Consider the following 24,980-nt stretch of genomic DNA (forward strand, 5'->3'; position numbering starts at 1 on the left):
TTGACCAAAACTCTGTGATGGCTTTCCGTTCTATTCAGAGTTTACAAATCCTTGCCAGACTATGTGGGTCCACCTGGCATAGCCACTCTGTGCTCCTTTTGTCTCATCAACTTTCTCTGCTTCTTTCCTTTCTTTTCCTCCATGGTCCTCCAGTCACACTCACTTCCTTCCGTTCCTTGGGAACAGCAAGCCCCTCTTATACCAGAGAGACTTAGTTCTGTTTCTTCTGCCTAGAACAATATTTCATTTTTCTGTATGATTAATGTCTTTTCCTCCTCAAGGTGCCTGCTCAAATTTCACTTTGCCAGTAAGGCTTTCCCTGATCACTGTCCTTAGGTCTGTAACCTTCTTCCTCCTGTAGTATTTGTAATTACCTTTAGCCCTAGTGCCTTATCTCAAACTATTTATCGCTTTTTAACGTGCTAAATAATTTACATGTCCCTGTTATTATGGGTAATCCTAGTAAATACATCATTGTAAGATTTTTTTCCTTTCTCTTTTTTTGTTTTTCGTTTTGTTGTTGTTATTGTTGTTGCTGCTGTTTCTTTGTTTGAGTAAGGGTCTCGCTATGCAGTTCAGACTGGCCTTGAGCTCACTTTTGGTCACTTGCTACAGTTCTCCTGCTTCAGCCTCTGGAGTCCTAGAATTGTCTCTTTTTTTTTTTTTTTTTTTTTTTTTTTTTTTTTTTTTTTTAATCGGTACTGGGGATCAAACTCACTACCGCAGGCTTGCAAGGCAGGCACTTAGGCCACTGAGCTAAATCCCTAGCCTTTTTTTTTTTTCTTTGTCTTTTAAATTACTCTGTTCAAAAACAGATTTTTTAAAGAGGTAAAGAAGGTAAAGTTACAGCTAGATTTGTAAAGTAAATAAGATTTGTGTGTTTATAGATAAAGGGGAAGCACAATAAAGAGGAAAATAGCATCAACAAAAGTATACGATGCAATAGTGTATAGGCCAATGTGAGGCCAGCCTGAGGTTTAGGAGATGGCACAGAAGAGAGATAGAACTTAGAAGGTACGCGGGCTGGAGATTTAGCTCAGCGGCGTAAGCGCCTGCCTTGCAAGCAGGCAGTCTTGAGTTCAATCCCTGGTACCGATAAGAAGGAAAAAGACAAAAAAAAAAAAAAGAACTTAGAAGGTACATGGGAACGAGGCCAAATTATCCTATCAAAAATGGAGAGTCTTTTTTTAAGGTTTGTGAATTGGAGAATGATAAAGATGACAGTGGTATTATATAACATATCGTGGGGTTGGGCTCACTCATAGTCAGTTCCCAACTGCTTCTGTTGTCCTTTCTTGTAAGCTCAAAACTAAAAAGCTATAAACAATGCCCAGGTTCCCTTCTGCTAGACTTCCAGATTTGATTCAGTTCCCACCAACTGAATGCACGTGCCTGAAATTTTGAATTCAAAAGTAAATTAAAAGCAGAAAGGATATGAAATCCATTTTGCTGGAAGCAAGGCTTTGTGGTTCTAAATCTAGCATACATAAATAGTATATTATATATTTGGGTTTCCAGTGTCGTACCCCACTCTGTAAAAACAGTTTAATGGTCTTTTTAATATTTGTAATTTAGACGTATCTGTATCCATAAGTGTATTTTAATGTACCCATACCTACCAAACACATAATTGTATACAAAGTTATTTATCCTTAAGCTTTGTAAAATAAGTTGCCTTTAAATTAGCACTTTACAGTAACATTTTCTGTTTCCTAAAATGGTATCATTAGCCATTTGTTACAAACAAAGGGTTGTTACTTAAGTCTAAAAGAATTTGGTGTAGGAATTTCTTATTTTGAGATGAAATCCTGTAGCCTTTTAAGCTTTCCTGTGTGTCGTGTGAGATTCAAAGAAAATTAATTTATCAATGATTTTTTTCTTTTATTTATTTAAGAGAACAAAAGGCATAAAAGAAAAACAAAAAGCAAAAGAGACAGACAACAACAATAAACTCAAACAGTAACAGTATAGGTTTTCAAAACAAGATGATAGGAATTTAATAATGGTTGCAATATTGCATATTGTTACCTTTAAGAGGGTTGCTTAGATTACCAGATATAGACATACAACATTGACCATATGAGTATTAACTGTTCTTTTCCAAAAACTAATAGAATTAATAGTATAGTCATCTTAAGTATCTTAAGTGTCTATATACAGATTTATGTCTTTTTCCTTTTCCCTTCCTTTCCTCCTTTCCCCTATCTCACTTACTTCCTAATGGAGCAGATTCTTGCCCTTACAATATTTATTATAGATTTTAGATCATTTTTCCTCTATCAGTTTCTTATATTAGAGAGACAATATGATATTTACACATGAATTTGATTTATTTCACTTACAAGTTATGCTCTCAAGTTGTGTTCATTTGCTTATAAAAGCCTTAATGCAATCTTTCTTTATAGCTGAGTAGTTCTGCATTGTTTAAAAATACCACAACTTTTTTATCCATTCCTCAGTTGATTGGCACTTGCGTTGTTTCCAAGATTTGGCTATTACAAATTGTGCTGGTATAAACATGGGTACATTTAGCCAGGAATTTAGCTCACTGACGTAAGCACCTGCCTTGCAAGTGTGCAGTCATGAGTTCAGTCCCTGGTACAAAAAAGAAAACATTGGTGCACAGATATCACTGTGATATGATGTCTTCAATTCTTCTAGGAGAATGGCCCTAAGCCATATAACTGAATCAAATGGAACGTCTAATCCTAGCTTTTTGAGAAACTTCTACACTGATTTCCACAGAGGTTGCACCTGTCTACACTCCCACAAGAGTGGAAAAGAGTTGCTTTTTCCCCACAGCCCTTCCAGTGTTTGTTACTGATTTCTTGATCTTGACTGTTCTTTCTCTTGTGAGATGGAATCTCAGTGTTGTTTTAAATTGCATTTCTCTAATGACCAATGATGCTGAACATTTTTTCATGTATTTTCCATTTGTATTTCTTCATCTAAAAAATGTATATTCATCTCAAATGCCCATTTGGGGTTGGATCTTTGAATTTTGGGGGCCTGATTTTTTCTTTAATTCTTTTTTTTTTTTTTTTTTTTTTTTTTTTTTTTTTTTTTTTTTGTCTTTTTCCTTTTCATCGGTACCAGGGATTGAACTCACGACTGCCTGCTTGCAAGGCAGGTGCTTATGCCACTGAGCTAAATCCCCAGCCCCTTTTCTTTAATTCTTTATATGTTCTAAATAAAAGCCCTTTGTCTGAGGGACAGTTGACTAAGATATTTTCCCAATGGGTTTTCTTTTCACTCTGTTGAACATTTCTTTTGACACGCAAAAGTTTTTAATAAGGCAAGATCCCAGGTGTTGATTCTGGGAAGTATTTCCCGTGCAGTTTGATTTTTTTTTTTTTTCCATGAATTTTCAGACTATGTCATCAAGATTTTTACCTACTTTTGTCTTCCAACAGATTTAGTGTTTCTGTTTTAATACTTAAATCTTTAATCCATTTTAACTTTAGTTTAGTGTGTGGTGATAGACCTGGGTCTAGTTTTACTTTTTAGCATTGTGGAAAGCCAATTTTTTCAGCACCACTTATTAAAGAGACTATCTTTCTTCCAGTGAGTGTGTTTGGCCCCTTCGTTGAAGATAAGGTGGCAGATTGTGCTTGTAATTGTGATTTTATCTTCTAATCTATTCCATTGAGGCTACAGGTCTGTTTTTATTCTACCATGCTGATTTTATCACAGTAATTTTGTAGTATAATTTGAAGTCAGGGATTGTGATGGCTCCTGCCTTGCCTTTGTTGCCCAGAATTGTGTTTGCTATTCTAGGTCTCTTCTGGTTCCAGATGAATTTTAGCAATAATTTCTCTGTGAAATATGTAAATGGTATTTTGATTGGAATTGCTTTAAATCTGCGTAACGATTTTGGGAGAATGGCCATTTGCACAATGTTTTTCCTATCCAGTAACAGGGAATGTCTTTCTGTCTTCTGAAATAATCTTCAATTTCTTTTTTCAGAGTTTTGTAATTTTCAATATATAGATCTTTTACTTCCTTTGTTAGATTGATTCCTAAGTATTTCATTTTCTTGGATGCTATAGTGAAGGGTGTGGTTTCCCTTATTTTTCTCTCTGTGACTTTGTTGTTTGTATACAGGAATGCTATTGATTTTTGAGTGTTGACTTTGTATCCAGCTACATTGCTGAATTTATTTATTATACCTAGGAGTCTTTCAATGGAGTTTTGGGAGTCTTCTGTGTAGAGTATCATGTCATCTGCAAATAATGATAATTTAACTTCCTCTTTTCCTATCCTTACTCCTTTTATTTCTCTCTCTTGTCTAATTGCCCTGGCTAGTATTTCCAGCTAGTGCTGGATATTGAATAGGAATGGTGATAATGGACATCCTTGTCTTGTTCTTGATTATAAGTCTAAAATTTGGGGGGTTTGTCCATTTAATAAGATGTTGGCTGTTGGGTTATTATATATGGCTTTTATCAGATTGAGGTAAAGACCATCTGTTCTGAGTTTCCATAGGATTTTTATCATGAATGAGTGTTGGATTTTGTCAAAAGCTTTTTCTGCATCTATTGAGATAATCATGTGATTCTTGTCTTTGGCTTTGTTGATATGGTACATTATGTGTATTGATTTACAAGTATTGTGATTATATCTTCTAATCTGTTCCAATGATCTTTAGGTCTGTTTTTATTCCAGTACTATGCTGGTTTTATCACAGTAGCATTCCTAGGATGAATTCTACTTGATCATGTTATATAATCTACTTGATGATTTGTTGCATTCTATTTGCCAGTATTTTATTGAGGATTTTTGAATCAATATTCATTAGGGAGATTAGCCTATAATTCTCTTTTTGGTTGGATCTTTCTCTGGTTTTGGTACTAGGGTAATATACTTGCTTCCAGGAATGAGTTAGGAAGACCTGCTTCCCTTTCAATTTCATTGAAGAGTTTGAGGAATATTGTCATTAAGTCTTCCCTATATTTCTTATAGAATTCAGCAGTGGATCCATCAGGACTTGGGCTTTTCTTTGTTAGTAAGGTTCTAATTACATTTTCAATTTCATTAACTGAAATTGGGATATTTAGTAGTTTTACATCTTCTTGATTCAGCTTTGGTAATTCATATGTTTCTAGGAATCTGTCCATTTCTTTTGTCATCGAACCTATGAGAGTATAAAGATTTTTGAAGTAAGTATTGATGACCTTCTGTATTTCCACAGCATCCGTAGTGATTTCATCCTTTTCATTTCTTATTTCATGGATTTGAATTTTTTCTCTCCTCTTTTTCATAAGGTTGGCTAGGGGTATATCAATTTTATTTATTCTTTCAAAGAACCAACTCTTCAATGCATTAATTCTTTGTATTGTTTTCTTAGTCTCTGTTACATTAATTTTTGCTCTGATCTTTATAATTTCCTTCCTTCTGTGGGCTTTGAGTTTAACTTGCTCTTCTTTTTCTAGAAGTTTGAGGTACCCCATCAGGTTTTTTATTTGCGTTCATTCCATATTCTTGATGTTTTGAGTTTACCACTATAAATTTCCCTCTGAGGACTACATTCTTTGTGTCCCACAAGTTCCAGTGAGTTGTATTTGCACTTTCATTCGATTGTAGATATTGTCTAATTTCTTCTTTAAGTTTTTCGGTGGCCTTTGGGTGTTCAGGAGAGTGTTACTTAATTTTCATGTGTTTATGGGGTTTTTGTGGGGTTTTTTGTCATTGATTTCCAATTTTATTGTGCTATGGTCAGTTATTATGCATGAAATATTTTCATTTCCTTTGCATTTACCTAAGCATGTTCTGTCAAGTAGTATATGATCTATTTTAGAGAACTGACCCATGTGCAGCTGAGAAGAATGTGTATTCTGATGCTGCTGAGTAGTACACTTGTTATACATCTACTAGGTCCGTTTGTTCACAAATTTGATTCAGTTCTGTTATTTCTTTGCTCTTTTTTTTTTTTTTTTTTTTTTCTTTTTTGGTTGATCTGTCTCTTTGTGACAGTGGTGTATTACTGTCCCCTGTTATAAGTGTATTTTTGCTTATTTGATTTTTCATGTCTTTTAAGATTTGTCTAACATAGTTGAGTACTCCCATATTGGTGCGTATATGTTTATGATTATAATTTCCTCCTCTACAAGTTTTCCCCTAACAAGTGTTTAGTGACCTTCTTTATCTCTTTTGATCTTGCTTGGTTTGAAGTTCACTTTATCTGCAAACTAAATAACTACACCTGCATTTTTCTGGGTTCCTGTTGCATAGAGTATTGTTTTCCATTCTTTGACTTTTAGTTTGAATTTCCTTTTGAGTTAAATGTGCATATGGTTGGATTTTGTTTCTTAATCTACTCTACCAGTCTGTTTCTTTTTATTGGTGATTTGAGAACATTTACATTTATGAATAAAAGTTACATGTACGGACTTATCCCTGTCATGTTACCTTTCTGTTGTCAATTTTCTACTTTTTCTGTTTGTTTTCCCTGCTTAGTGGTTTCCTTCTGCTGCTGCTCTTGGAATTGTAGTTACCTTCATGTCTTTCTAGATTATCTTCCAGTAGTCTTTTTAGTGTTGATCTGATGATCACAAATTTCTTCAGTTGTTCTTTGTCATGGAAATATCTTACTTGTCCATCAATTTTCAAATAAGAGTTTTGCAGGGTACATCAATCTGGGTTGGAAGTTGTTTTCTTTCAGGACTTGAAATACTTCACTCCAAGCTCTTCTGGACTTGATGGTTTGTGTTGAGAAGTCTGCTGTGATTCTGATAGGCTTTTCTTCATAGGTGATCTGTTTCTTTTCTCTGACAGCTTTTAGTATTCTGTTCTTATGCTGAATTTCTGAGATCCTAATTATTATATGTCTGGGTGAAGACTTACTTTGGTTATGGCTAATTGACATTCTGTATATCTCACTTATCTGTGTCAGATAATTTTCCTGCTATTATTTCTGTAAATAATCTTCTTATTCCATTTGTATTGAGCCCGGCTTTTTTGCTGACATCTGTCAACTTATATTGTTTCTCTTTGCATCATCTTGCAGTTGTTGAATTGTTGTTTCCTGGTTCTTATTATTTTTAAGAGATCTTTTCTTTCGTGATCATAAGCTTCCATCATATCTTCAAGGTCAAAGAGTCTTATCTTCAGCTTCATTCAAGGGGTTTTGCCAGCTTTCTGTGGAATTTTTAAAATCCTGACCATCCCTTTGAATCTGTTTCATGCTTATAATTCTGTCTTACGTTATTCACTCAAGGTTTCCATCATTTTCTTATGTTACTCTATTTTTTTTTTATCTAGATCTTCTTTAAATACATTCTTTCATAATGTTTGTCATTTCTTTTTTTTTACCTGGGAGATTGTTTCTGATCTGATTTCCCCTATTCATGGAGTTGTTTCTTTACTTCAGTTCCTATCATTTCAGACAGTTCAGTTGGGCAGTTTCCAGTGTCTTTCATTTCACTGTCTCCTGAGTTTGTTCTGGTGGCCTGGAGGACTAAGACTGCATCTTGCTGTTTCATTTTGTCCTTTTCCTTTGGGACCTGTACAGCTAGCTGGCCAGGCACCCTCCCAATGGATTGCCCTGGAATTCTGAGTTAGGCAGATCTTAAATCCTGCAATATCCATATGGCTAGCCAGGGCGCATCCCTAAACTATGGCACTGGAGCCTTGTGCTGTGATGGGCAGAATTCAAAATCTTAAGGACCTGTCAGCTAGGCTGGTCACTCCTGATAGATGACTCTGAGGCTCTGTCTGGGCGGGGCTCGGTACCATCCTCATCAGTATTTTAAGATTTATATTGAATTTTGTAACTATTTTGGGTTGTTCTGTCTTAGTTCATATGGATATTTCTTCTTCATAATGATGGTAGTACTAAGAGCTAATCCAGGGCCTCACACATGCTAGACAAATATTCTACCATTGAGCTATGTCCATGACCCTATTTAATAAATTGTTGTCGCATTCATTCTGAACAAAAATTTAGTTTCTAATGAAATTGCAGCTCTAACATACTTGAAAACAAAATTTCTTATATCCTACACAAGAAATTTTTAATCTAATTTTCATTTTCTAGGTTATTGAAGACAATGGTGTTCGAAGAGTTGTTGTGGTTCCTCAGGCCCCAGAGTTTCATCCTGGTGGTCACACAGTCATCCACCGAACTCCACATCCTCCTCTACCTGGCTTCATTCCTGTCCCAACAATGATGCCTGCACCACGCCATATGTATTCACCTGTGACTGGAGCTGGAGACATGGCAACACAATATATGCCACAGTATCAGTCTTCACAAGTATATGGAGATGTAGGTAAGACGTGTGAAACCATTCCTGCTTTACAGAGTTGGATATTCTTTGCTTGAATAGAAGAGATGCTATCATCATAGCATAAAAAAGAAACCACACATGGTAATAATACCATAATCATTTCTATTACCTATGCGCTCTGTTAAGTGCTTTGTCCTTATGACCACCCTTTAAGGCAGATAAGGAAACAGAAGAAGTAGCATAATTTCTGTCATGCAAAGTTATATGGTATTTAGTGGAGTCAACGTTCACACACTTCTATCATGCAGTCTAGACTGAGGAAAGTTCACCCAGGAATCACTGTGCCTGTGTTAAATCCTAAAAGCTGTGTTGCCACTGTAGATCTACACAACTTACTGTGTTTAGTTCTGTGAGGGACTGAAAAAAAACAGAATGAACCATTAACCCTTGCTCTCAGGGGGCTAGTAGGGGAAGAAATGATATTATTCTTTCCCATGGTTTTAAATACTACTCATACACTGACAACTCTCAAATTTATATTCAGCTAAAAATTTCTCTGCCTAGCCGCAGGCTTCTTTTTCTGACTGCCTTCTAATAACCCCACATAGCTGTGTCCTGCGCAACAGCCAGAAGACAACTAATAATAGCCTCAATCTTGGTCTCCCAAAACCTGCTTTGTCTCTGTCTTCATTTCTACTTTCTCTAATATGAAAGTAAAGGTGAAACTTCGTTATTCCTCTTTCAGTAACCCCCCTCATTAGTTTTATTTTTGAAAGTTTCCCAGATTTCTGCTTTTCTATTGCTATGCAAATTTGGTCACCATCAAATCTTGCCCGGACAACTGAAACAGCAGCCATCCACTTGTCTTTCTGTTTCTTTTTTTTTTTTTTGCCTTTTTTGTTTTTATCGGTACCAGGGATCGAACTCACGACCGCACACTTGCAAGGAAGGTGCTTACGCCACTGAGCTAAATCCCCGGCCCCTTGTTTTTCTGTTTCTATTCTTGCTCCTAATAATCCATTCTCAGCTGCAGTACTTTTAAAATATTAATCAGATCATTTCTACTATTTAAAATTTATTTCATTAGAATTAGATTATTAGATCAGTATTTGGAAAATTGTTATTCTCACGAATTTCACCTTAAAATGTTTCTTGAAATCTTCAGTTTCTGTTTTCTAGTTTTCAGTACATAGGTGTTATAAATTTTGTGGTGAGATTTATCACCATTTCATATTTTTATACGCTGATAAGCAATGTGTTTTGTTGTAGTTTGTCACCATGAAGTGGAAGTACAATTGCTTTTCAATTAACTTTATTTGATTAAAAATAAAAAGTTTCATTTCTCACTATATTAAGAATGAAGTACTGGACTCTTCTCCTTGACCCTGGTTTCCAAAACATACCACCATTAACACTTTAGATGAATAAGTCCTTACTTTGGAGGCAGAAAAACGTAGTAGATCTTTACTACATAGTAGCATTTTTGACTTCTCCCTAGTGGCATGCAGCTCTAGCACCTCCAAAACACACATTGTAACATCTAAAATTACGTGTAGACATTGCTAGATAACTCTTACCCTGTATAGACCACTACCATGTAGCCCCTAATTGCTTTGTGCTGCTGCTTCATTCTGCTCCTTCTGTTTTTCTAAACCATCAAGCTGCTTCTTGACTCATGTCCTGTACATGTATTCTGTGAAGAATATTCTTCCTGTTTTCTTTAGGAAGTTTCCTTTTTCTTTTTGACTTCAGTTTTTAAAAGTTCTTTCCCAGTTTTACCGTATCAGTCTCTAGCACTAAAACATACTTGTTTCATTCCCAGAACCTAATATAGTTTCGGGATTTTTGTTTGTTTTGGTTTGGTTTGGTTTTGGTTTTCTTATTTGAATGTCTTCTTAACAGGACACTGCCTAAGACTTGAGCCTTTGTTGTTTTTATTTTCCCTTAGCTATCACTTATGCTCAGTAAACTTGTAGAAAAAATATCTAAGTAAAAATTTAATGTGTAGCACAGCCTATAAGTAATACATATATTTATATATATATATATATGTGTATGCATGTATACAGATAAAATAGCATGTGCCATATGTACTTTCAAACGTATTTCTCTTGCCTATGTAATGCAGATTGATTCAAAAGGTCTAGGTGGGGCTTGAGATGCTGCATTTCTAAGAAGCACCTAGGTGATGTTCATGCAGTGATCCATCAGACACACTTTTGAGTAGCAAAAGTTTATACTGCACATTAGTCCCTAATCCTAAAACAGACCGAAAGTATATGACAATTCAGATAGATTCAGATTTTGGAATATTTTCATATGCACAATTAGGTGCCCTGGGAATGGGACCTGTTATATTTTAGCTATAGTTTGGCTCTCTCCCCCAAAGCCTCATGCAGTCATGGGAGTGGGCTTTTCAAAGGTGGCTAAATTTAGAGTTTGTGATTGGTTCATCTTTTAGTGCTAGGGTTGGTGGTGTGAGTGCATACAGTATAAAGGAGGCAAAGCAGCTTGCTCCTCCCTTTTGCCTTTTGCCCTTTGCTCCTGCTTTTGGTATCTGGCGCAGCTGTTCCCCTCTGCCTTGGAGCCAGCTGGTTATGGACTGAAACCTCCACAGACTGTAAGCTAAATAAACTTTTCCTTCCTTCATTTTGGGTGTCAGGTATTTTGTTTCAGCAATGAGAGAAAAATAGCCAGGACATAATTTGGTACCAGAAGTGGGATTCTTGCTGTTACTATACCTGACCATGTGGCTCCAAAGTCTTTGGGAATGGCTTGTGGAAAAAGTTGGGAAAGGTTCAGAGATGTTATCTGAAGGAGTAGCACTAGAACACTTTAGGCTGTTCTGTATGGTAGAATTAGTCAGAGCTCAGATGGCCAGAGGCTGATAGAAATCCTGTCAGTAAAGACTAAGGTAGAGAGTTTCTGCTGAGAAGAACTGCATTGGGTGCTGGACTCCAGATGATGTGTGTTATGACTTGGCAGAAAGACTTTGTGTGTATTTTGCTCATGTCCAGAGACTTTGCCCAAGACTAAGGTTGAGGGAGGTAGACTAATTAATCTGGCAAAAGAAATTTCAAGGCAGTCAAATGTTGAGACAATAGCATGACTATTGTTGGGGACTTTTAGCTAGATTTATGTTGTGAATCAGGAGCAAAGATCCCAGCAGAATGATTTAAAATGTTGCGAGTTTAGCCAGAAAGGAAGCTCCAGTAAAGCTGTGGACTGTAAAGTTAGAGCTGAGATCTCCATTGCTGAGAAGAAACAGAAGAGTAGAAAAGATGGCCTGGGGCATCACAGGAAACAACAGGTCACCGCCCTTTACAGCCTCAAAACTGCCAAAGTGAAAGACTTTGCTTTAGAGTATGACCACAAAAGGTCGTACTCTACGTTGGCAGTGGTGGCCACACCAGGTTCCAGAATGATGATGACATAGAGAATCTATTCCTCACAATCAGGTTCAGATGGTCAGTGATCCAGGCACTTGACTCTTATAGCCAAGAGAGGAAAAACTGACTACTCATTCAGCTGACAGCAGACCCCAGCATCATCCACATGATGCTGGTTTAGCTTCATGCAGAATGCAAGAGTTCTGAGGCGTCTTCCACCCCAACTTCAGAAGGCCTGGAAGGCCAGGCAGTCTGTAAAGTTCTGAGTGTGAGGCCAACGGTGCAATGGAGAGCTCAAAAGTTTGGAAAAGCCAGGAACGTGGATTGTCTAAGAAAAGCTACAAGGAGAGAGCCTAAGAGAGAATCATTAGGAGCTACAAGAAGTAGCAATAGGGGGTGAGTCACACAAGCCTTTTGGAGCTCACAACTTACCACAGATTGCTTCGGATGTTCCACATGGAACTATAGGACTTAATGTTTGCCCTGCTGGGTTTTGGACTTGCTTTGGTTTGATCCTTTGTATTGTTCTGTTTGTAACTTTTGGAATAGAAATGTCTTATAGCCTTGAATGTTGGAAGTGTTTAACTTTGTTTTCATTTGTACAGGGGCTTCCAACTAAGAGTTTGCCTTACATCTATCTCAGAGGAGATTTGAGATTTGGACTTTTCAGCAGTGCTGAAACTGTTAGGACTTTGGCAACTCTTAGAGATGGACTAAATGCCTTTTGCATAAAGAAATGTACGTGGGTCTTTGGAGGACTGGAGCAGAACGTTATGGTTTGTGTCTGGCTGTCCCTCCCAAAGCCTCAGGAGGTCATGGCTATGGGGGAGTGGGCCTTTCAAAGATGGCTGACTCTAGAGTTTGCGATTAGTGACAGTGTCTAATGCTGGGACTGGAGATGTATATGCTGCCCCACCCTGAGGCAGGTAGCTGGCATACAATATAAGGAAGGGAAAGTGATTTACTCCTCCCTTTTGCTGTTTTGCCCTTTGCTTTTGGTATCTGCCTCAGCCTCTGAACGTTTGCCCCTCAACCATACCACCTTGTCTTGGAGCCAGCTGAGTATGAACTGAAACCTGCACAGGTGTAAGCTGATGAATAAGCCTTTCCTTCTTTCATTTTGGCTGTCAGGTATTTTGTCTCAGCAGCCTAAGGAAAGTAACGAAAATAGGACCTAAATCTAAACATGAAATTTGTTAATGTTTCTTATATACCTTTCGTACATATCATGAAGGTTATTTTTACACAATAATTTTAATAATTTGGTACACCTGATCTCATGAGGTTAGCTGTATATAGAATTTTCCACTTGTAAAAATCATGTCACTACTCAGTGTTCCAGATTTTGGAGCATTTCAAATCTTTAAGGATATTCAACCTTTATTTACTGTATCAGTAGCCATTAATTCTGGAACATTTCATCCCCCAAAAAATCTTTATACTTTCCTCTTTTCTCACCATCCTCTAAACTACTTTGTCTCTGTGAATTTGCCTATTCTAGACATTTCATTTGACTGTACATGCAGTGTATGTACTACATATAAAATGACCTTTTATTTAGGTTTTTTTCACTTCACATAATGTTTTTAAAGTTCATGTGTGTTGCTACACATAGCTGCATTTCATTAGTTTTTGTGGCTCAGTAATATTTATTGGCTTTGTAACATTTTGTTTATTCATTCATTAGATGGTGGGCATTTGGATTGTTTTCAGTTTTTGTCCATGAAGGATGCTGCTGGGAAACATTTGTATACAAATTTTGGTGTTGACATACATATACCTCACAGTCAAATTGCTAGGTGATATGGTAATTCTGTGTTACTTGTTTTAGGAATTACCAAACTATTTTCCTCAGTCACTGTACAATTTTTTATTCAACCAATAATATATAAAGTTTCCAATTTTTACACATTCTTGCCAAAACTTTAGTGTCTCTCCTGATTGTAGCCATTTTGTTGACTGAAGTTTTTATATCATGCTTTGTTTGATTTGCTTTTCCCAAATGACTATTGATGTTGAACACCTTTTCTTGAGCGTATTGGCCATTTATATATCTTCTTTGAAGAAGTCTCTGTTCATACCACGCACCTGTTTTTTTTATTTGAGTTGTCTTTGCTGTTGAGTTGCATGGTTTGTATATTCTGGATACAAGTCTCATCTGAGTTACATGACTGCAAGTGTTTTCTCTTTCAGTGTAAACAAATTTTTAATTCTGATAAAAATCCAGTTTATTTTTTCTTCATTTGCTTGAGCTTTTAATGTCCTTATCTAAAAACTAGACTAATCCATAGTCATGGAAATAGATACCGTTGTTTCCTTCTAAGAGTTTTATAGTTTCAGCTCTTAATACTTGGGCCTTTAATTCTTTTTGTACTATGTGATATGACATAAAGGTTCACCTCAATTGCTCTACATGTAGCTATTCTAATTCCTTAGCTTTTTATTCTAATATAATCATACATATACTCATTTCAAAATTATACTAATTTTCTTAAAACACTGTTAAATTAAAACTGTGTGTGCCTGTGTTTGTCTGTTACGTTGTTAGGGATTAAACCGAAGTTTTTATTTTTGTTTTTTTCTTTTCTTTTTAATTGTGAGATAGAGTCTAACTAAGTCACTGTGTAACCCAGGCTGGGCTTGAATTTGCAATCATGTGACAGCCTACATTAGTGGTGGAATTATAGGCGTGTGCATCCACACCCAGCTGAAATTACTTCGTTGAGGCCTTTAAGGTTTTTCTCTTTAAAAACCATTTTTTCTTAGAACAGGTTTTAAATTTAAAATAAAAATGTATTGTATTGCTGTGTGATTTTTATTAGGATGAATACACTTCATCTAAAATACAACCTTGAGTTTATAGGTGTTGTATAGTGAGGTATTTTGGTTTTGTAGTGTCGTGTTGTGTTGGTACTGGGTTTTGAAGCCAAGGCCTACTCACTGAACTACATCCAGAGCTTTTTTTAAATTTTGAGGCAAGGCCTTCCTCTCTCAGCAGCATCATGCTTGGCTGAGTTTAAAAATATCTTAAGTTACAAAATTTTATGTATAGATTCTATTACACAATCTAGTTTGATTTGTTGTTGTTTGTTTTACTTAGTCCTAAAACTTTTAGTGGTGATTTATTTTTTTAATTATAAGATGATTTAGGCAGACAGTTTTTGTTTTGTTATGATTTTTTTATCTCATTTATGTGTTTGAAATTGAAGGAACTATGAAAAGTAGTAGCTCACAAGAGTAAAAGAATGATGACAGTGGACAGGTTAGTTGAAGTCAATTTCTTACTCTGAATTGTCATAACATGGAAGCTGCTTCTATGGAGATTAATAGTAGGGAAATGATGAAAGAAGAAATGTCTGTAAATTTTGAGATATGTGCAGTAGTGCCTTGGTCTTCATCATTATTTGGTTCCAAGAGGAATGGCAAACACCAAAAATGATGAATACCAAGCAAATTGTTTTGGCTGAAAAGGTATAATCAAATCACAAACTATCGGGAACTCAGCCAAGAGTACCAATTGTTAGTATCAAGGACCCGACCAAGAGTCCAGCTATCAGTCTCAAGAATGTCGTACGAAAAATAAAAAGCAGAGACAATTAATGTATTCTAACAGTGGCTGGAAAGTCAGTGTCTCTGGATCCAACCTCTCCCACTCCCCAAACAGCCACTGTTTATTTGTCTATACAGTGATAGGCGGGGCTAGCAAAGGATCACAATTCATCTGGAGACTCTGACTCCAGAGGGCATAATGTTGTGTTTAGAAATATTTTGACCCAGAGTATATCCTGTGATGATTTAAGAAGGAGTAGATGATCTTATAGTTGGAATAGTCAATAGGAAATCTCAGATGAGTGGTACTGATAATCCTAATCTTCCCTTTTATCCTATAGGGAAGCATGTAAAATTAGCCATTGTGAATTTGTAAGTCCCCAACAACAAACCTTGATTTTTTTTTTTTTCTTTTTCGTTTTTATCTGTACCAGGGATCGAACTCACAACTGCCTGCTTGCAAGGCAGGCGCTTATACCGCTGAGCTAATCCCAGCCCCCAAACCTTGATTTTTGTCAGTTGGTAGAGATTTAGAAATAGCTTTGTTTTAAAAAAAAAAAAAAAAAAAAAAAAAGATGCTTCATCGTATTTCATAGTAAATTTTATGTGATAGACTTCTTTTCCTAGTCTATTCTCATGCCTTAAACATATTTGAAATGATCTAACATTTGTTTTTTGTTTCTTCTTAGATGCTCATGCTACACACGGAAGATCCAACTTTAGAGATGAAAGATCTAGTAAAACATACGAACGTTTGCAGAAAAAATTAAAGGATCGCCAAGGAACACAGAAAGATAAAATGAGCAGTCCACCATCATCTCCCCAGAAATGCCCTTCTCCCATGAATGAACATAATGGAATTATAAAAGGGCAGAATGCCAGTGGTGTTAACACAGGCTCAACAAAAAGCAAATCGGGGAGAAGCAAAGGTAGTACACAGGTTGATACAGAAGTAGAAGGTAACTATTTAAAATACTCAACCATTTGCGGTGATTCCTTGATTTATTTAACCTGATAAAAGTATATTCTGGGGGGAAAAAAGAAAAAGTGTATTCTACCCCTCAGTCATACTGTTCTGGTCTAAATAAATAAGCTCTAGATGTAATAATTCTAAATAGAGAAAAAGCTTCAGAACCTCAACTGTTAGTAACTGCTGCTTTTAATAATTTAGGAAATTTGAGTTTGTAGTTTCACATATTTTTTTTTATCTTATTGAGATTCAGAAAAATTGCTACTTGCTTTGTAAATTCAGATAAAATCAATCCAGAGACTGTTTTATCTATACCTGGACCTTTAATCAAGCTATCAAGTTTATCAGAATTTTATTTCTCCCAAGTTTTTTGGGTATAAATCCCAGATAGTAACTAGTTGTGTCACTCTTTACATTCTGTATAGTTAGGATAGACTAGAGTTCTCATTGTTTTTGTTTTTGTTTTTGTTTTTGTTTTTCTTGGGAGAGTGAAGGTACTGAGTATCATTTGAATGCACAATGTTGCAATTGCTAGCCAGTTGAAATCAAAATAGAAATTGAAGCAGAGAAGTCCAAAATACCATTCTAGTTTCAGAAGTCATATTGAGGGAAAGAAAGAATTACATTTAAATTTTATTTATTTATTTATTTTTAGAAAAGGATGAAGAAACTAAAGCTTTTGAAGCGTTTCTTTCCAATATTGTCAAACCAGTGGTACGTATCTCATTTATCATCTTAACATTTACATTTAATGTATTTATTTCATGTTTCCATTTAGGCTTTATTTAAAACTTGCTAGAAAGACAATGTCAGTAATGGGTCATTATGAATCTCTCCCAACCCAAGGAGAGATACATTGATCAGTGAAGGAGAATGTTGAGATAGCAATCCATTTTTTTTTTTTTTTTTTTGTCTTTTTCATTTTTATCAGTACCAGGGATCAAACTCACGACTGCCTGCTTGCAAGGCAGGCGCTTATGCTGCTGAGCTAAATCCCCAGCCCCAGCAATCCATTTTTTAAAACAAGGTTGCAGTATACACTGTATTACAGATTACTGGAATAGGCAGAGATCTGATAGTATGGATACAACTGATTATTATGGTTGTTTAAAAAATCAGTTTATATTATTCCTATATGAAATATATCCAGCTAACTCCAGAAGCAAAAGAAATAACAAATTTTCTGAATCTGTGTGAAGTCGTATTTCTTAAAAATATTAAACAAGCAAAATGTTTGTTGCAGAATTAATATTAAAAAATAAAGGAATGCATAGGTAAGTCAGGATATTTATATTGCACAAAATAGTAAAGTCATTTAAAAATATGGTTATGAAGAATGTAGGAATATGCAAAGATGCTTTTGACAGAAATCTGAAAAAAAATGAGTGAGACCAAACTCTAAAGATAGCATAATTACAGTCTAACAAAAAAAGCACTAGCTGAGGATTGTGATGTCCACCTGAATCCCAGCAGTGTAAAGAAGAGGCAGTAGGATCACAATGTTCAAGTCAAGCTTAGGCCACTTGGCGACTTAGTGAAACTCTATCTCAAAATTTTTTTTTTAATTTTTAAAGGCTGGGGATAATAATTCATACAATAATTCAATACAATCCCCCAGCATCTTTAGGTATAAACACTAGAAGGAAAAACACCCAAGATATCACAATAATTTTTCTGAATAGTATTGTTTTTTGCCTCTACTTTTTTAAGAGCTATAACTTCACTCCACTTGAAAAGCAACCCAACTGAAGTGACAGTGATTATAATCAATATGAATTTCTTTATGTGAGTTTTTATTATAAAGGGTGCATTATAGAATTATAGAAAGTAATGAATGATAAATCTCCTTTTACCCACTCCTCCAATTTCACCATGCTTAAGACTTTTAATTTCCTTCCCGTCCTCTTTCAGTTCACTTATATATGTCCAATCATCAAAATACTGTTGTTGTTTACCTTTTTTATGAAAATGAGGTCCTAGTGATGGAGGAGAACTATAACTTCCAACTTGCTAAGATGTACTGAGTTCATATCCTCCAAAATTGAAGAATGATTCTAAGAAACAGTGGAGGTTAGGAAAGATTCATTGAGAATTAGTTCCTGAGACACAGAAAAGGTCTCAAAAGTGGTTTGCCACCAAGACCCTCCTATTGGGTAGTTTATCCAGCAAAATCATAATGCAGGTACAACATAGATCAATGACAGTCAACCTGTAGGATTACAGCCACTTAGCTAATACCAGTTCAGTAGGGAAGCAGGTCATGTAGCAACAGTACATGGAAAGAATAAAGTCATTTTGGGAAAGGTATGGATCTGAATGGTCTGATCACCCATCTGGGCAAATGAGGCCTAGCTAGAATTCCTGGACCAGCTGGTACTAATTATGGTATAATTCCAAGTTACTGCTTAACTCATAGGAAGGCATGTAGGTCCAGCCATTGCATCTTCTTTTTTTTTTTTTTTTTTTTTTTTTTTGCCTTTTTCTTTTTTTATCGGTACCGGGTATCGAACTCACAACCACATACTTGCAAGGTAGGTGCTTATGCCACTGAGCTAAATCCTCACCCCCCCCCTTTTTGTCAAGCCATTGCATCTTTATCTTGAGGCCTACTGTTCTTCAGATGTACTGGCAGCCACAATTCTAATGTCTTTGCTGACTTGTTTGAGAGCCCCATCCCTCTCTGTGTATTAATTTCTACTAATTTAGGTGCCTGTGATTCATGGTTCTGTAGTCTTCTCATATCATTATGCTCTTTGAAGAATAAGTTACTCAAAAGATACGTAGTCAGCCCTTTCTCTAGGCCAGTAATTAAAAAAATAAGATAGAAAGAAGTGCCATGTGATAGTAAAAAGTATTGTTATTGAAATGGAGTTTATTTCATTATTGAGATAAGAGTTAACTTTTTAAGTAAGTAGTCAGAAAACCTTGGAGGCCTAAAGAGTGAGAACAAGACACAACATGTAAGAAATGAGAGACCAACCCAGGAATAAGCAACCATTGCAAGGTGATCGAAGAACTTTTACCAGTAGACCGCTGTAACTTCAGGAAAGAGTGAAAGGAGATGTGATAGGAAAAGCAGGACGCGGGCTTCTTTCCTAAATAAGACTGCTTAACCTAGAAAAGAGTGCATCTTAATTTACAAAACAAACAACTCTGCCTCCCAAGCCCTCAAAAATCCATGCTAAAATACTTTACACACAAAATAAACTGCTATGATTTAATTACTATCCTTAACACCTTTACCACAAAGGCTTATCTTTTTTTTTTTTTTTTAACCTCATTTTAGGAAGTTTGTATAATAAGCCAGTCTTATTTCCCTGAGAATTCCCAGTTGCTAGATAGGAACACATTTAGCTTTCTTTCTTTCTAATTTATTGTGAGAATTGCATATATACATGTAAGTAAATATAAATTGTTTCATAGTAATAAACTAACATAAGTTTACTGGTATTAGTTTGCATTCAGAGTGCTTCAAATGTACATGTACATTATTTAATTCCTGTAAAAATCTTATGTGTACTATTTTTCTCCTTTTACGTATGAGGTTTAGAAAGTAGTAGCTATGTCAGGATTGAAACTCAGGAGGTGTCGTTCCAAGAGTTATGTATACCCAAATGATTTTCTCTGGATTTACTAAAAAGAAGGAAGTTGGCATTTTTAATGGGATTTTTGTTTGAATAACATCATTGATGCTACTAGCAGCATTTCCTAGTTATAATGCATAATATTAAAAAATACAACTTTCAAACATAAATCTTAAATTTTAAAACTTTTAGAAAAATTCTTGCCTGGCAGTATGAAAAGGATGTTAATTTACTAAAATAATTAGCTCAGTGTTATAAAAAGAAAAACATAATCTGATGACTTGGGTTTATTTTACTTTAGTTTAGCTTATGTTCACAGTTAAGTGACTGTACCTCTTTGATTAAATTACTTGTGTACTGCAAATACAGATCAGGATTTTTGTTAGGTGGTGGATGTGTGTTTTATTGCTTTTACCTGATTTGGTTTATTTAGAGCCCCAAATTAAGTGTATTTATTCATTTACTCTATAAATGTTTGACCACTTACAAAATGCCAGATGCTGTGCTAAAAGCTAAAGATAGGATGGAAAACACAGATATCACCACCACCCTTTTTGAGAGCTTAATGTGCTAAGTGTCATGCAATAGATATAAAATTATAACTACAGTGTCAGAGCAAGGAGGTAGAGTGCTATCAGGTGTTTAATGGGGGCTGTATCTTGGCAGGAATATTAAGGAAATTTTCCTCTGAACAGATGAATTTAAAAGAAAAATAGTAATGGGGGTGGGGTGTGTACTAGAAACAATGTTGCAAACAAATTGAGAGGCATTTGAAAATCACAGGACATGGCACATTTAAGGAACAAACAAGAAAAGAATAAATGCTCATTTTTGTTATATAAGATCAGCCTGTAGGACAAAACATATTTGTACTAATTTCATAGTTAAGTGACCTGAAACAAGTCACTCAATCTTTCTGAATCTTCCATAAAATGAAGTATAATGGTGTTTTACTGTCACATGCTCAATTTAATAGTAAAACCACTGTAAACATTTATTGGCTCCCCTTTAAAGTTGTTCTGTGCCTCATTTCTATCAAAATCTGACGTCTCTGTTTCAGTAATGCTTGAAATTAAGCATGGCTGCGTTTTACTGCCTTACTTTGAGAATCTTTTCTTTCCCGTCAAAGTGACTAGTACCATACTCTGAGTCTAATTTCCTTTGACCCAACTTTTGAGTTAGATTCAGGATTATTCTCACTTCTTAATCATACATCCATACAAGGACCTAAAATTATCATTTATTCTGCTTTAATATTCTTGGAAATCCACATATGAGATGCTCTTGTTTCTTCTTCAATCTTTTGTCAAAATCCATACCACATAAGTGGTTGTGAATTCTTTGGAAAGTTAGCTTCCTACTTAGACTTAAAACATAACAACATTTCTTAAGGTTAGTTTTGATAGCTAACTAATGAAGACTACTCTCTACTCTGAAATTAGAACTGTGTATAAATATATCCAGTGTTTTGTTTTGTTTTTTGTACTGGCAAATGATCTTGGGCTTGCCAGCACACTCAAGGCTGAGGCAAGAGGATTGCTATGAGTTTGAGGGCAGCCTGGGTTACAAAGTGAGCTCAAAGATAGCCTGACCTGTATAGTAAAACTGTCTCAAAAAGACAAAAAAAAAAAAAAAAACCTCAGTGTTAAAAAGCTTGTCTGTCCTGCACAGGGCCCCTGAATTCAACTCCAATTACTGAGGATGTTATGCCAACAACTCAAAAAAACCAGTTGCTTGATCTTCTTTTCTAAATTGTTTCATCTTTTCTTCTTTAAAATGGAGACGTTGTAATACATTCCATTTCTTTTGTTTTCTTTGTGTTTCCATTAATGAATACTTTCATTCACATTTTCCTAGATCACAGTATCATTGTGATCTCAGATTTCTTCTCCATCCTTTGCCAGATTGAACTACAAGTGTCTTACTTACTTTTCTCCTTGCTGAGATAAAGTATCCAGAGGAAGTTAAAGGTGAAAAGTTTATTTCGCTTGTAATTTGTAGAGGTTTTAGTTCATAGTTGTCTGGCTCCCAGGCAGAGTGGCATAGCAAAGGAACATGGCAGAGAAGAAAGACAGCAAACTATAAGCAACAAACAGCGACCTTCTTTCTGTCCTTTGTATCTTATCTAGGTTACCTATCCTTAGGGTGGGTGGCGCTCACACGCAGGGGGGGGGGGGGGGGCGCCCTTCATCCTGCCCAGACTGTGCTGAACCAGCCAGTGTACTGATTTAGCGTCATAATAACACACCTCAGATGCAGCCACCTCTGAACAGTCCCATCTGTGAGATTTGAGGCTTTGAGAGGACCTCTAGACAAGCTGTGACACCGCGTTTTATCAGTTTTTTCACTGTAAATTTCAGGAATCAACCTGCCCTACCCCTCTTCTTCCTAACACATGGTTATTACTTCTGCACATGAGAATTTCACAGTATCTGTATGAATCCATCTCTTCCTTACACAACCCTTTATAAACCACCTGAAGTCAGCAACAGAAAATAACATATTTAGATTTTTACAGGCTATATTCTCTTTGATCTCTCTGTAATATTTTACACTGTTGATCAGTTAGTACTTCAGAACTGTCACCCTATCTTTCAGGACATGACTGCCTTCCTGTGTCCTGTGATCTTTTTAGTAGCCACATCTATCTATTCTTACTCTCACTCATTCATACTTTTTCCCTATTTCTTGCTCTTGTGTTCTCACTCTCTTAATATTAAGGGAGTATATTTGAAGGACACATAGGAAACAACTCTGTATTCTATTCTGTCTTCTCAGCTTTTCTGTAAATCTAAATTTATTTCAAAATAAAAGTAGTTAAAATATACTGTTTGCTATTTGTCTCCCTCAGCCATTCGTATTATAGATGAGGTCTGAAACTCAAAGTTTAGAGTTCAGTGTCACCAAGCAGATGAGTTTCAAGTCTTGTGCCTCCCTACTTAATATTCTTTCTACCTATATTTTTGATGGTGTAGTAATTATTCCCATAGCCAGGTAAAATAAATTTCATAAGGTAGATGCCGTTAATGCTACTGACTGACTCACTCTCTGATTCCTGTTCACATTCTCACCATTTAACACAGCTGAGGTCCTTGTATAAAATCAAGAGACACTCTGTGTGTGTATGCATGTGTGCATATCTGTGCATGTGTGTTGCACACATGGTAACAGAATATTTGTTTAAAAAGAGAATGTGGATAATTGCTCCATCTACAGGCTAAAATAAAGGTGGTTACTGTTTACATATAAAAGCATTTTTCCTTTAAAACAATGTAGTATTAAGTATTTTGAAGGAAATACAGTATTAAGACATTAAAACAGTGTTATAATAAATAAAATTTGAGGCCAGGGATTTAGCTCTGCAGTATAAGCACCTGCCTGGCAAGCGTGAGGTCATGAGTTCGATCTCTGGTACCACAAAAAAATAACATAAAATAAAATTTTATGTTTTCTATGACTTAGTAGAATCAGAATACATATAATTGCAATTTTCAAATTTATTCAGGCTTTAAGAGCTTTGCAAAAGAAAGAAAATTATGTAGGAATTGTTTATTCTGTCCAGTTACCATATATATAAATACTTGTGTAGTGTTACTTTTTAAATAAGTCTCTTAAGCTTTATTTCTGCTATGCCTGCACCTTTTTCCTTGTGTGTTATTTCTGTAAAAGAAATGTGTAGTCATAAGACTCTCCAGGAGTAAGGATAGGTGTGAAACACGATTGAAGTCTCTTGCTTTTTCCCTCACAATTCTCCTGACATCCCTCCACACGTGCTAAAGAAACAGCAAGCATCTGTATGAGACACTTTCAGGCATTTCATCCTTTTTCTTTTTTTGCTTTCATCAGTACACTGATGTAGCCCCAGTACACTGATAAAATCTTTAGGTGTCAACACATACAGCACTTGCTGCTTCTTTTTTAAACACCTGAATAATAATAATGTTAAGAAGCTAGTTCAGTTTTTTGCCCTTATTAATGCTACTGAGAACGTTCATTAGTGTACATATTTGCATGTGTTTGCAAGTTTATTTGTAGGATATTATTCTGAGGGGAAAATTGTGGAAGTTGAATTCTTGGATCGAAACATAAACCTGGGCCTGGGGATATAGCTTAGCAGCACAACACCTGGCGAGGAAGATCAAAGTCATGAGTTCTATTCCCAGTACCAAAAAAAAAAGTAAACGTATTTCTATAATCGTTCCCAAGTCATCCTGTATGAAGGCTGCTGGTGTATACTTCTCTCTGCTTTTAAGAGACTACTTACTTCTCCAGATTTTCAAAATACTAGATATTACTAACTTTTCAGTCTTCTTCTGAGAAATGAAAAGTAATTATCTTGTTTTAACTTACAATTATTTAATTACAAATACAGTTATACACCAATCCATATGTTGTCCATTTGTGTTTTTTTGAGCCATTCATGTCCTTTATTCATTTTTCTCTTCAATTTTTTAAATTATAATAAAACTTTGTAAGTTGAAAACTAAACACTTTTAGATTTATTGCAAGTGCTTTTCTGTTTGTTTGGGTTTTGTTTATTTGTTCATTTGTGTTTTTGTTTTTCTTTTTATAGTATATCATATCCACACTAATAATGTGTGTGTGTGTGTGTGTGTGTGTGTGTGTGTGTGTGTGTGTGTGTGTCATGGTACTGGAGACTAAACCCAGGGCAATCACACTGAACAAGATCCATAGCCTTTTTTTTGGGGGGGGGTCTTTTTCGTTTTTTTTATCCATAGCCATTTTTTTAATTTTTGAGACAAAGTCTTGCTAAGTTGCCTTGGCTGGGCTCAAACTTGGCAGTCATGCTGCTGAGAGCACTGAAATTACACACATGCACTGCCATGTCCAGTTTTGAATGGCCCTAAGTGGTCCTTAAACTTAATGAACCTATCCATACTTTCACAACTAATTCTCGTCTACAAATGAGCAAGTTCCTATTTATGAGCCATTTTGTGTAAGTTTATGCAGACTTTATGTAATCTTTTAACCCCACTGGATATTTCAGTGTGCTCATTGAACACATAACATTTGTTTTAAGGAGCTTTTAAATGTTATGTTTTTGCAGGCCTCAGACATCCAGGCAAGAACAGTAGTACTTACCTGGTCACCACCTTCCAGCTTTATTAATGGCGAAACAGATGAGACTCCTGTACCAGAACTGTGTGGTTATGAAATTCTGGTTTCAAGTACTGGAAAAGATGGAAAATACAAAAGTGTTTATGCGTAAGTATTTTTTCAGTTAAGCTTTCTGTGAGTT

At 35.7% G+C, this 24,980-nt stretch overlaps 1 protein-coding gene across 4 annotated transcripts in view; it reads left to right on the forward strand.

Moving 5' to 3' along the window:
* Positions 1-24,980, forward strand: part of Fndc3a (fibronectin type III domain containing 3A) — a 174,440-nt gene that overhangs the window by 112,496 nt on the left and 36,964 nt on the right. For all 4 annotated transcript variants that reach the window (XM_063232790.1, XM_063232791.1, XM_063232792.1 and 1 more), the window contains 4 exons: positions 8,036-8,270; positions 15,856-16,125; positions 16,792-16,850; positions 24,789-24,946. In XM_063232790.1, the coding sequence (XP_063088860.1) occupies positions 8,036-8,270; positions 15,856-16,125; positions 16,792-16,850; positions 24,789-24,946 (722 nt within the window). The remainder of the gene's footprint in view (positions 1-8,035; positions 8,271-15,855; positions 16,126-16,791; positions 16,851-24,788; positions 24,947-24,980) is intronic.

This window comes from Cavia porcellus, unplaced genomic scaffold, assembly GCF_034190915.1.
Source record: "Cavia porcellus strain 051 isolate PalLab524CR breed Dunkin Hartley unplaced genomic scaffold, mCavPor4.1 scaffold_21, whole genome shotgun sequence".
NCBI lineage: Eukaryota > Metazoa > Chordata > Mammalia > Rodentia > Caviidae > Cavia > Cavia porcellus.